Below are 12,412 nucleotides of genomic sequence, written 5' to 3'. Positions count from 1 at the left end.
AGCTCTTCTGGAGGCTTGTGCTGAAAGAAGAAGTTTCTTGACTGGCCTCACCAACATGCTGCCTGTACGCGTGGCCACGGCGATGATGGTGCCCTATATGCTGCCTCTGGAGTCTGCAGTTTCCTTCACTGTCAGGTAAACCTTCAGCTGGTCCCTCAGCAGGGCTCTTCCCAGTGCAGAAAAGTGTTTGATGTAGCTGGTGGAGCATGAATGGACAAAGAGTAGGATCCTCTCTAATTCTGGAGTGCCAGAGTTCCTGGCGAAGGAGTTCCCAACAATTACCAGACATAGGGGAAAAAAAACCCCAACCCCCAAAAAAACAAACCACACAGAAAAACCAAGAACCCACAACTTTTCCTATCTTCCTGCATCATTTAGTTACAGCCAATACTTCCAGCGTGAAGGAAGATGGCTGTGTGCTGGAACTTGCCCTAGAAAATGGTGGTAAATTTTTGAACCTTGAGAGAAACTTCTGATCTGAGAGTGCAGGAATGAAATTAGGAACCACACAAGAGGTTGTTTCCCTTTGGAGTGAGGGGTAGAGTAGTCCCAACCATTTCCAGCTCTATTCATACACAGCTGGGAAGACAGATTTGTCAGACTTGTTCTTAGTATGAAGTATCCTATGAAAAGTTGCACAAAGTATCTCCTGACAGATAGAAAGGCTAGAGAAAAACACTTTCCAAATCTGAAATTGGATGAAAAATATAGAAAGTGCAGACAGAAAATGTAAAGAATAATCTTATGGGCTATTCTCAACCTTCACAGCTTCTCCCCCTTAATTCTATGAATGGTAGAGTAAATGCCTCAACACATTTGTCACTAAAAATAATTGAGCAGAGGCAAAACTGGCATTCTTTTCATCCTGTTCCTTTATGTGGTGCAGCTAACGGTTGTCTCCGGTCTCTTTACAGGCTGCTGGAATGGCTCCCAGATATTCCTGAGGATATTAGATGGATGAGAGAGCAGATTATTGAAATCTGCAACTACTTTGTGAAGAAAGCTAAGAAGAAACTGGGCAGCCATCTTTCAGCCAGGTATGGCTGCTTTCCTTCACAGCACTGTTATGGACGAGTCCTCCTTTCACCTTTGAATTCTAGATATTCAACTCCTTTGGAGCAGAGCAAGTAAGGCACAAATTGACCAGAAGGATTTACCGCCCAACCTGAAATGTAAATCTGGTCCATGGCCTCTTGGCTTCTGATAGACTCAGCACAAGGTCTCCTTCCTTCTTCCCATTATAGGGCAGACCCTGTAATGAAGCTGTCACTTTAGCAATAGGGCAGAAGATGTAAGTCTGATTAAAATAGCATTCTAATTTATTGTATGCTCCCTACAGAAGACAGAGGTGCTTGTCTTTGTGGTATTTTCTGGCCCAGGGTCCCCCAAAAGTCCCTTCCAAGAAGTACTTGTGTTCAAACGACCTCTTCTGCCTCAAGATCTCGGCCTGGTTTAGGGTGAGGAGGCAATGTGGTGGCCAGGAAACAACAGTTTCCAAACGAGACAGTGCTTTGGGTCCATGTGTGTTTCTGTGCTTATGAACTGAATGCCCTGCAACAGCCCATGGCTTGAGGCTGAGGCAAGACTGTTATGTGAGTGAAGGTAGGAAGAGATCAGAGTGGTAGGCAGAGGGTCCTGGCTGTGATTTGGATCCTAGTACAAGGGTGTGATTCTTATCCACAAGAGCTGAGTTGTGAGGAGGAAAACAGGCGCACACACACAGACTTCTGACTACAGTTATGCAGTCAGTGGTAGTACGAAATAGGGCTGTGGTTCTGGAGCTCTGGTCTGGTACCTGCTCGAGCCTTGCCATGTACTGATCCTTTGCATGTATTTGTCTTTCAGGCTTTACTATCACCTCGAGCTTGGAGGGCCCCAGAGCCTGCCAATTCCTTCCTCGCCACCTTGTGGTGAAGCACTGCCCGTGTGGATGAGAAGCACTCGTTCCGTGTCTGATGTCATGATGAAGTGGGAGGAATACCAGCGCCAGCTCATGCTGGGCTTACTCTGCATCAATGTGGACATGCAGGCCTCCCTCTTCCCTCGGGAAGGGTTGCAGATCAAGCTTCCACCTCTAGACTGTGCAAAAGAGTGCCTGCCACTCTTCTGATCCTGCTGCCGTGAGGGGATGAGGGTGGGTGGGAAGGGGAGTGGACACCGGGTGGGACCAGTCTCATCCCTCAGCAGCAGGCTGCCCTGTGCTTCTGAATATGCTGCAAAGGGGACTTCCCCAGGATAGAGACTGGTGGAATTGACTGTAGCCATTTGTTGCCCACTGGGCCAGGCAAGGGATCTCTGTGTTCAAAGGCACACACAGGCTGATACCTTGTTCTAGACTTGCATTGAGGCCTGGCCATTGCCTGTGGCCAGGCTGATGCTGACTCAGCTGGGCTCTCCCAAATAGTGCACTTTGAATTGCCGTTGGCTTTTTACCGCAAAATAATCAGGATGTAGATGACGCTCTCGAGTTCATACAGCTTTTAGCTTCCTTTGTTTTTCAGGGCATGTGTCTCGGTTCTTTTCCTTAAATCATCTGGCATCCCTTAGCTCTCTGTGCTACTGAAAGATGAAGTAGCCTCTTGCCAAACCAATTTTTCTCGTGGCTTCCAGATCTCCTCTTGAGTTTCTTCTTTGCTGAAACCATGTCCTTTCCTCTCTCTCCTAACTGCATCCACACTGGAAGCCAGAGCTGGCCCTGCTGCAGACTGCACCGGAACTGGAAAAGTGTAGAAAAGTTATGTATTTTCCATGATTCATGTTGTAATGGTCTCTCCCTTTTTGACTTTTGTACTCAAGGAACTGCTGCAACTTGAACTCTGAGTGTTAAGTAAGTCATTGAGCTTATTTAAAGAAGTAATTGACAGATTTTTATTTTTTTTTCCCCAGGGAAATGTTAAATTTGAGGCTCCATTCCTGTCAGTGTGAATGGAATTAGCGTGGGTTTGCCCTGGAAAACCTTAGCCTGACTATCTCAGGGTTAGCTTAGCAGCTGAAGCAATGTGAAGTGCTTGTAGGAAGGTGAGATTGTGCAGGGCATGTCATTTTTGAGAGGCTTGTGGTGGAGTATCACAGCAAGTGCTGGGGAAGTGGCTGCCTCTGATAGGGGTTGGTTGGGCTTTGCTCCTTAAGGGACTGTACAACTGAGGGAAATTCCAAGTGGGTGATACAGAATGGATCTCCTGCCAAACTGAGGCTTCTATCTGTTTTTTGCTCAAGAAGTTTGGTTTTTGAGGCTTTGAAGTGAGAAGGATTTAGGCTTGTAGCTACACCAGCCTCACAGCTTGCTCATCTTGTGTTGTGGCTCACAGGTACAGCTCTGCAGCTGGCAATAGCAGGAGCACAGAAGTGAAGTGACGGGACTGTTGATGCACATGCAGCCCACTTGGAACTGGCTACTCCTTGTCTTGCCCCTTAAAAGACCAGTGCTAGTGGGTCTGTAGCAGGGCAGGACTGTGCCTTGTAAGGCACTGCCTTCTCAGCGGTGGTCTGGTCGTGACTTGCTGTGTAGAATTATGAACTTCCCTGTTCTTCACAGGGTGAGACATGGCTTCCTGCAGGGATTGCATGTATTTAAGCTTAAGTCTTCACACTGTGACACAAACCCAGCTCCTGGTATCTCTTTCTGCAGCTTGTCCAGCTACACGAGGCGTCTTCTACCTCTCCCAGCAGAAACAGCGTGCAACTGGCCAAAGCAAACATATGCTGTCTTTGCTGGGGAGCAGGACAGGGTATCTGAAGCTGATTACATAGCCTATACCTGGAATAGTGATTTATAATTTATAGACTCTGGTTTGCACCTTAGATTTAGAAAGGGAAAATAACACCAGAAGCTCTACTAACAGCAGGAGAAAGTAGCAAATCTGCTCCATCATGTCTACAAGAACAGTGTGGGTGAGGTGGTGGGTGCTGTTTCCTATCAGCACAATTGTGCACTGGGCATGGGTTTTGTGTGGAGATTCTGATAAGCATTGGGACTTTTCAGTAGTGGCTGTTCCAAGCTGGGAGGCAATGGAGTGAGCAGCTGTGGTGCTGCCCAGGAGGTGCCAATGCAAGTATGAACTAGTGACCCTAGATTATTACCCCACTGCCCTTTCTGGAGATAACCTACCTATGTAACACAAGGGCCTGCATAGCCTATAAAGTGGGCCTGCATTTACGCAGTCAGATTTAGTCTTAAGCTTTGCATAGTTAAGTCAATTAGGGAACAGGGAAGTTGCTACAGGAAGAGGAAAAAATTGGAGGATTCTGAAATCAATAGGAATATTGGATTACAAAACAAGTAAATCTTGTGATTGTCCAAAGCCTGCAGAAAAAACTTACTGCTAGATCTATGTAACTAATGGAAGTGAACCAGCAACAAGCTATGTCACTTAGTGGGAGCAGATGAATTTGATGAAATTTGGAATTGAGAAAAGGTGTTCATTTTGTGGTCAGATTCCTTTTCTTCCACTGTTTTGGACTACCTTTCGGGGAACGGCTGCACAGCGGCTTAGTTTGCCAAAGGCATATCTCTTGTCCCTAATGCATACAGAGCAACTGGCAAGAACATATGGATATTTAGTGGCAAGAAATTAAGGCATTTTATCTGAAGCAAAACATCTGAGAGGGACAAAGCTGCATAAGGAAAATGCTGTGTTTATAAGCTGCTGCCCTTTTGACTCTGTCTTTTTTGTGTTAACATATGGGTGGAGAAAATGATGCAACTATTTTTCTTTTATCCCTTCTTCCTGGACTGGTAAAACCACTGAGTGATTATGTAAACCACTAAACTATGAAACAAAATATTCTTGCCAACAGAGTGTGCTAAGAAGTTGCATCTTGGCACCCTTGTCCCTTGGATTTCCTCTGTTTGCCTTTTGCATCAGAACTGACTGGTCTGGTGCCGACTGGGCTGATGCCACTTCTTCCAGTGCTTTGACCCAGAAGGCTTGCAGGTTCTGGTTCATGTATTTCAAGAGACTAAAAAGGCCTGAGTTTTGTTTTTTATTTCACCTCATCTGGAGTATAGTTTATGATAGTAACTTCTGAAAGAGAAACTTTTGTACACTTCAAACTGTAACCACAAACCAAAGCCTGGCTTTAAATATAAAGGTCTAACTTTCACAAGGAAATTCCTGTTTTTCCTATGCTAATTTGTAGGGTGTGGAGGGATACTGGGAAAGCACCACTCTGTATTAACCCTTTCTTTGCCTGTTTTTGTTGCCCAAGTGATAAAATGGCTGTCAAGCGATAGCTTGTTGGCTCTGATAAAGGAACTGCAGGCCTGTAAAAAATACCTCAAACTACCCTCATCTTTCTTTTGAGAAGTTTCACCCATTTGCTTGAAATTCTTGCTGCTTGATCATCACAGATAATAAAGATGAAGGAAGTAGGGAAGATCACCTTGTCCACTGATACAGAAAAAGAGTTATAGCAGCTTTTGAAGAAATAGCTTTTTGTTATGCAGTACTGCCTTATCTAGATGAGACCTCACTCTTTTTGAAATCTCTGGAAACCTTGTGGTAGAGTCTGGATTAGATATGGACGTGTTTATTGTGATAATGCTAACTGAAATTCTTCAAAACTTTGTTCTGTGTGTACCTCATGGCATGCAAAGTTGTCTTCTGGGCAGACACTGCTTATTAACCTACACTCACCAAGTTCACAGGAACAAGGTCATCTGTAGCAGTCAGTCCCTTCTTCAGCAAAACGTGTGGCTGGGCGGCCAATCAGGGGGTTGCCAGGGCCTATCTGCTCTCCAGTATATGGTGGGAGAGAGGTCAGGTTCCTGGACCAAAAGTTCATGCAGTCCACATCCAATTATCCTTATAGCATTCGCTGGACTCCTGCAGGAGTCCCAACCCTTGCTGTTTCCACTGTTTCACATAAAGGGTCTGTGCATTCAGGAATCCACTTTTTTTTTCTCCTTCCTGTGTTATTACTTGCTGCTTTTAACAAGGCTAATGGTGAACTTCTTGTGCATCTAACTAGCCCCTAACCTTCACAACACTGTAGAGTTGTTTTGTGTACAACAGTCCATACCTATGACATGGTCTGTAACCCAAAATTAGTGTGTAGGATGTTGGGTTTGGTTTGCTGCCTGTCCTATTGCTAATACTGTTAACAAGCTGATTTTTCAAGGGATAGGAGAAAATATTGACCACCATGTATAGCACCTAGAATTGTTTTCTCATGGTTTCTTGGAGGGCTGTGTACCTGCAACACTCAGACCAGAAAATAAGAGGATCTGCTGTCTGACAGCACTGGGGTGTTCCTAGTACTTGTATATTTCCCAGTGGTTTTGTTAATTTTTAAAAATTAATCTAGTAATTCAATACTTTCTTTGAGAGAAGAGCTCTCACTTTTGCCAAAGTGGTTTAGGAGAAATACCTGAAACTGTGTTTTTTTTCCCTTAAGAGTCCATTTCTGCTAAACGTGCTAGATGTGGTGGGTGGCAGGGCTGTGCGTTGCCAAAGTCAGAGGGCCTTCCCAACAGTTTTCTCAAGCTTAGTTTCTGTGTTTCCCTTAAATCAGTGAGAGAACGGACCATCTCACTTGGCTGCCACGTCAGCCAGCTTGTTTGTGCCAAACACACCCTGTGCCTTTACAGTGGGCTCTGGCCTGCCTGCCCTCTGTGCCCCTGTGGTGTCTGCCTTTCTGAGTGCAGCAGTACTTGCTCCCCTCTGCTCTGCCTCCTTCCCCTTGCCTACTGGTGGGATGTTGCTCCATTTCCACGCTGCAGGCAGCTCTACTGGGACAACCTCCAACTGCATCCATCTCGCTCTGTGGATCCACGTCAGCCCTCCTGCACAGAGTGGGGAGGAGACCTCTAGTTCCAAATAGAAGATTTGGAAATGTAACCTTGAGATAAATTCTTCTTTCTTCTGGGGTGTCCTCTTGCTCTTGAAAACAGCATCTAAAACAGCTGTTTGAGCTAAATGTGTCCTGGGACTCCACTGCTCCCACTGAGTTTCAGAAGACCCTTAAGCACACAATACAGGTGGAGATCCTGTGGAAATTACTGATGTCAGAGCAGCAACCAGACCTGCAATAGCATACACAAGTCACATATTTACACGGCAATGTCACTAAGTAGTGTTCACAGTCACTTTAAAAGTTCAGTATTAAATTGTTGATGCTTTTTTTTTTCTCTCCCATTTCTATTTTCTAATGTTTTGCTGAAGAAAATGTAACTATTTATTTTGGCAGAAATATATCTTCTAATAAAAACTTTCTCAATATATTTACCTGGCTGTGGTAGATTGTCTTGCTATTTAAAGGTTTATTAAATACTTTCTGAATGTGCTGTATGATGTGGGTTTGTTTTGCTAGGGCCCCCACCCTTCAAATTCATCTCAGGGTAAACATGTATCAGCATGTGATGAATGGGGCATTGACCTGGAGGTGAAAAAAATAGTGCATTTTGCTCCAGTTCTGACTTCCTCAAGCTGAAATGACCTACATGCTATTACTCTCTGTTTATTGGAGCTTCTGGGTAAACCCTGGTTTCCGGGAGGACTTAAGCACCATCTTGTGGGAATAGCAGGTGCTTGGCACCTGTGAAAGGGTCAGTAAAAAGTTATTCACAAATTTTAAAGTTCTCCACTACAAGGGCCTCTCTTGAGGAAACCGAACCTGTCTCTTACGGCTCTATTTACAAGTGGGTGAAATAGATGGTACTGCCTGTTGTGTGTCTGCCTCTTTGGGTCAGATACCAAAGTCTGCCACGGTTAATCTCCAGCTGGAGCACGTGGAAACCACCGGCTCTTGGGTTGTGGGAAAGTCGGGGCTTTCCCTGGTGTCAGCCCAGGGAGCTGAGGCCAGGCTGCACAGCTGGGATCCCCGGGAACAGGGCAAATAGCCCCACACAGCCCGCGGGTTGCCGCTGCGGGCTGTCTGCTGGACGCTGCGGGGCTCGGGCTCGTCTTGGTCCGGGCTTTTGACAGCAGTAAACTTTAGGAAGAGACTTCGTTAAGTGCTGCCACGTGACGGGAACGAGAACTGTAATTAACATTACAGCATGCAGCTGGTAAAGCGAACAGCTTTTTTTTTTTTTTTAGCCTCTAATGCCACCAAAATAACAAATACCCCAACTCGGTGAAATTGATCCTTCCTTCCTTCCTTCCTAAAGCCGCCTGGGCGATGTCCGCGGCTCCGCCGGAGGAGCAGCTGCGAGCGGGGCTGGGTGCGCGGCTTTCGCGTCTCTCGGGGGTGTTTGGGGTCGGGGCGGTGGGTGGGGGTTGTTGCCGCTTATCCCGCGGGGCAGGAGCGGGACCGGCCCCGGGCTCCCGCTCCCGCCCGCCCGCGGCCCCGCTCATTTCCGGCTCGGGGCCGCCCCCGGCGCCAGCGGCGGCTCCGCTCCCCCCGCCCGGGCGGCCGCAGGTGCCGCCCCGCTCCCCTCGCCGGGCCAGGTAAGCGCCGTGAGGGACTCCCGGGGCGGGCAGGGCCGGCAGCGGCACCGGCAGCAGCGGGGGGAGCTGAGGGCGCGGTTCCCCTCGGACGGGTCCCCTCCGCGGGGCAGCTCCGGCTCTGCCCGGCCGGGACCGGCCGCCCCTGGGAAGAGCCCCGGAGGCACCTTCGCCTGTCCGGCCTCCCGCGCACCGCCCTGCGGCTGTGGGGAGAGGCAGCGGAGGGCTGGGGGGCTCTGTGAGCTGCGGGGTTCTCGCCTGTCCAGAGCCACACACCTGCCTCGCCCCCAGCTGTCGGAGGTCCCTTGCCGGTGAGGGACAGGTATGGAGCGTCCACGTTCCTGTGCAGAGCTGCCTTCCCCACCACACGCCGCTCCTGAGGCGTAGCCGCGGCCGTGCCGTGGGATGGGGAGCGCTGACCGGGTCGGGTCCGGGCTGGGGAGCTGCCGCCCCTTTCGCCCTATCTCCTCCTCTTGCTGTGAAGTTTCCAGGCTTCTTTGATATAAGGTCACGGGGCTTTGGTCTTGCGTGTTGGACCTGAATGCAGACCTTTTACTCTCTTTTTTTTTTTTTTTTTTTACAGCATCCTCTGTTCAGGGACTGTTCTCTCTTGCCACGATTCAGGTGCAGATGACACTGCACAGTAAAGATGCTGCAGGTCCCTATGGCAGCTCTGTCGGTGCTGCTTCTCCTTCTCTTTGGAAGGAAAAAATACCAGAGCTTTCCCTCTCCTAAGGCTGCAGCGTCTTTTTAACATCCTGTGTGCATGGGATGCACTTCAGTGAACTTGTGTGTTGAACCTCAAGTCCTTCCTGTAGGACTTCCTGAAAACAGCCAAGGGGAAAAGAGGCCAGGGATCTCCAGCCTGGGACACAGGGAGATGGCGGTGCTCAGGAATATCCTGAGGAGGCAGGATAATCCAAACACAGCTTGCTTGTTTAGTTGTGACCTGCTGAGTTCTTGGTTATTCCAATGGAGACGATGGCTGTTGTGCATCAAGGGGCTCTCAGAAAATCTTAATTTCTAGCTTTGCTTTATGCAAGGTCAGGGGCAATTGCATCTTACTTCTTATGTTCTAGAGCTGTATTTATTTTGGAGGATCATATAAGCAGGTTTATGCAGATGAATATGTGTGTATATATATATATATAAAAATATTTATACATATCCTGAAGATGATGGAAATAGCTGTTCCTTGTGACTTTGCCAGGCAGCCTCAGAGAATAAACTAATGGGATGAGGACAATTGACAGTAACAGCAATCACGTGGACACAGTTCCATGCACAATGTTCTTCATGGTCAGAGAGCTTTGAGGATATCGATCCTTATGTACAATAAACTGGGCTTGGTTTCCATAATACAGCTACTCACTGTCTAGATCTGTTTGATTTCATAAGGCTGCTCTGGTGACTTAATTATCCCTCTTCTCCTTGCCTGTTTGTAGAAGCTCATCTTGGATTTAAGGATGGTGACAAGAAACTTCAGCTGCAGCAAATGTGTCCTCATCCACTGGGTGGAGCAGCCATCTTGTTCCTGCCAGATGCCTTGGCTTGCTGTCCGTATAAAATCTGAGGTGGAAATAATTGATTTACTTTGTTTGTCTGAATCTGGAATGATTCATTTTGTTGTCCTACCAGAAGAGCAGAATAGTAACAGTCAGTAAGGCTTTCTGTCCTTTGTCACTGTGCGTCCTTCGAGGTATCCATAGCCCAGCAGCTTGAAAGAGAGGTGCTGTGGATGTTCTGATTACCCCTCTTAATATTTTCTATCAGTGTTCTGTTTTCCCCATCCTGCATCTTGAACCTTTTATTTCTTGTCTGATGCCAAGAAGGATTTCCCTGTGCTTTGCCCTAATTGCTCATTTTGCTGAGCAAACCTGATCTCTGCAGCTGGGCAAGGAGCACTAGGGTGGATCTACCAAGTATTCCCATGTGCTTCTCCTATGGCGAGGAGCACCATGTGCTCTCCTTAGGCCGTATGTTCAAAAGGTTTGCCAGCCCTAAGCTTTTAAAAACCATCAACTAGGCATAAAAAAACCGCCATGGAATGATGTAACTTTTTATTTTTTTTTTTTAATTCTTAATTTGCTTTCTCATGCTCATTTCTGATTGTCTTAGAGATTTCTGCATGTCTGTATAAGCTTCCAAGAAATGCTTGAATCTCAGTATTTCACTGGACTGCAGGACCTGGGCACCTCAAGCACAATAACAAATACTGCGAGCTTTGAGAGAAAACAATGCCAAAAATACCTGGTTTGGGTTCTGTGTAGGCTGTGGACTTTCAAATGAAGTCTGGAGCCATGGTGTGCTTCATTCAGGTTGGGGTAACATGATTGGGAAGCCCTGTGGACTTTTTAACCAAGTGTTTTTCTCTTAACCATGTGTTACAGAGCACTAAAACAGGAACAAATATTGTCTTGTGCTCTTAGAGACTGTGGCTTTAATCATAAGTTTGTTTGGGAGGAAATGGGGTATGGTACGATGCTTTGGAAGGGTACAGTGTTCTCGTTTGCTTGGCATAACTGGAAGAAAATCTGTCACATAATAAGACTGAGAGCAAGGAGGCTTGTAACATCCCTGCTTTCTATTTAGTGAAGTGTGTGAGTGCAGTTAATTTAGCAGAGATGTCATCTGAAGGAGGAGTTGTTGCCTCTGCTTCTGTAGTTTTAATTTCTGTGCTGGTAGGAGACTTCGTATCACTTTTCTGCCCTAGTTACTGCCCCTGTCTATGTGGAAGGGTGTGCCTGGTTCAGAAGGAAGTTTGAGGATTACACATACCTGAAAGTCCAGCAGAAAAGGCTTGTGTTGTTCGGAGGATGGTAGGAGACCTCTAAAAATGTGTTTGGGAGCCGTGAACCTCTGGAGATCTGCTTTGGTGGTCCAGCACAGTGTGGGCTTGAGGCTGGTTTGAACTTGTGCTCTTGGTAAGATCCTGGCAGATGTAAAGTTGTCACTGCTCACAGCAGGTGATGTGTCATGGGCTGAGGCAACCTGTGTTTCCAAAGAGGAGATGAGACTATGAACAAAGCTCTTAAGACCTATCCTACAGCTCTTTTGAAAGAATTAGCCTTTAGCACATGTGCTGGATGTAGGCTAAAGCAATGCAGCAAAGGCTTGAAAAATGTCTAGTTGTTGTAGCTGTGCAATCAAGGTAACAACACCCAGCTGTTTATTGCTTCCTATCTCAAGTTCTTCCAATGAATAACAAACAAGATATCTGCAGACCTTTGAAGGAATAGAACTGGTAGGTGTGTGTTGTTTAAAATAAAATTGTGGAATGCATAAATAGGTAATTTAGGCTATGGAAAGCAAACCTTCTGGGAAAAATCCAGCTATGTTTGGATATAGCTAGGTGAGTCCAGCCTCTGGAAGAGTAGGGTTAGAAGGAGATTGCAGGCTAACTGTAAAGCCTTGGTTGAGCATGGTGGGAGCTGGGGAGAGGTGCAAGTGCAGGGAGGCGGACATGGAATAATACTGGAACTTGGTGGCCCTCACTGTTAGAGTAGATGAATCCCTCTCCATCGAATTCAAAATATCCTGTGAGTAAGAGTAATGCTTTTATCTGCCTCAGTTTCCCTTCTTCTCCCTCTGTAAAATGACAAGGAGGAAACCAAGCTCATCTCCAGCTGTGAATTGAAGCTGTAGGTGACCTGTAGGTTGACAACAGGACAGATATTGAAGTCTTCTCTCTGGACAAGTGGTCTGACTCCCTGTAAAATATTGCTTTGTCTATTGGCAAGGACTAGTGTGGCTGTACTGTTTTTAGGGAAGGTGAGCTGTATGCCTGTGCTAGCACCTGAGGTGGTGGTGAGATGAGAAGTGTAAATTTTGCTTAGCCTTATTTTCTCCACAGTTCTTGTTTGTGGACTAAGTGCCTGTTTTTTGTGGGTGGGACAGGCAGGCCAGCAGAGCCATCCTGCTCTGGGGTGCACTGCTGCAGGCTGAAGCTCCTGGGCTCTGCCCAGCTCCCCTCTTTGGCAGGTGCAGAGCTACTGAGCTTTGCCCAAGAGGCAAGAAAAGCGTCA

General features: G+C 46.9%; 2 protein-coding genes across 4 annotated transcripts in view; both read left to right on the top strand.

Annotated features, from left to right (window-relative positions):
- Positions 1-7,226, top strand: part of PNPLA2 (patatin like phospholipase domain containing 2) — a 30,074-nt gene extending 22,848 nt beyond the window's left edge. Inside the window, exons 7-9 of the mRNA XM_027727698.2 lie at positions 3-135; positions 915-1,037; positions 1,846-7,226. Of these exons, the coding sequence (XP_027583499.1) occupies positions 3-135; positions 915-1,037; positions 1,846-2,110 (521 nt within the window). The 3' untranslated portion in view covers positions 2,111-7,226. The remainder of the gene's footprint in view (positions 1-2; positions 136-914; positions 1,038-1,845) is intronic.
- A 1,127-nt stretch (positions 7,227-8,353) lies between these two features.
- Positions 8,354-12,412, top strand: part of CRACR2B (calcium release activated channel regulator 2B) — a 44,214-nt gene continuing 40,155 nt past the window's right edge. Inside the window, exons 1-2 of one of the 3 annotated variants that reach the window (XM_039381179.1) lie at positions 8,367-8,390; positions 9,833-9,961. The gene's annotated coding sequence lies outside the window, so the exon portion shown is untranslated. Of the gene's footprint in view, positions 8,391-9,813; positions 9,962-12,412 lie in introns of those variants that run through there. The other 2 variants (XM_039381181.1, XM_039381180.1) reach the window with 2 other exon arrangements.

Source organism: Pipra filicauda, unplaced genomic scaffold, assembly GCF_003945595.2.
Source record: "Pipra filicauda isolate LSUMZ 115617 unplaced genomic scaffold, ASM394559v2 scaffold217_size2002032_pilon, whole genome shotgun sequence".
NCBI lineage: Eukaryota > Metazoa > Chordata > Aves > Passeriformes > Pipridae > Pipra > Pipra filicauda.
This window is presented reverse-complemented; position numbering and strand designations above follow the sequence as displayed.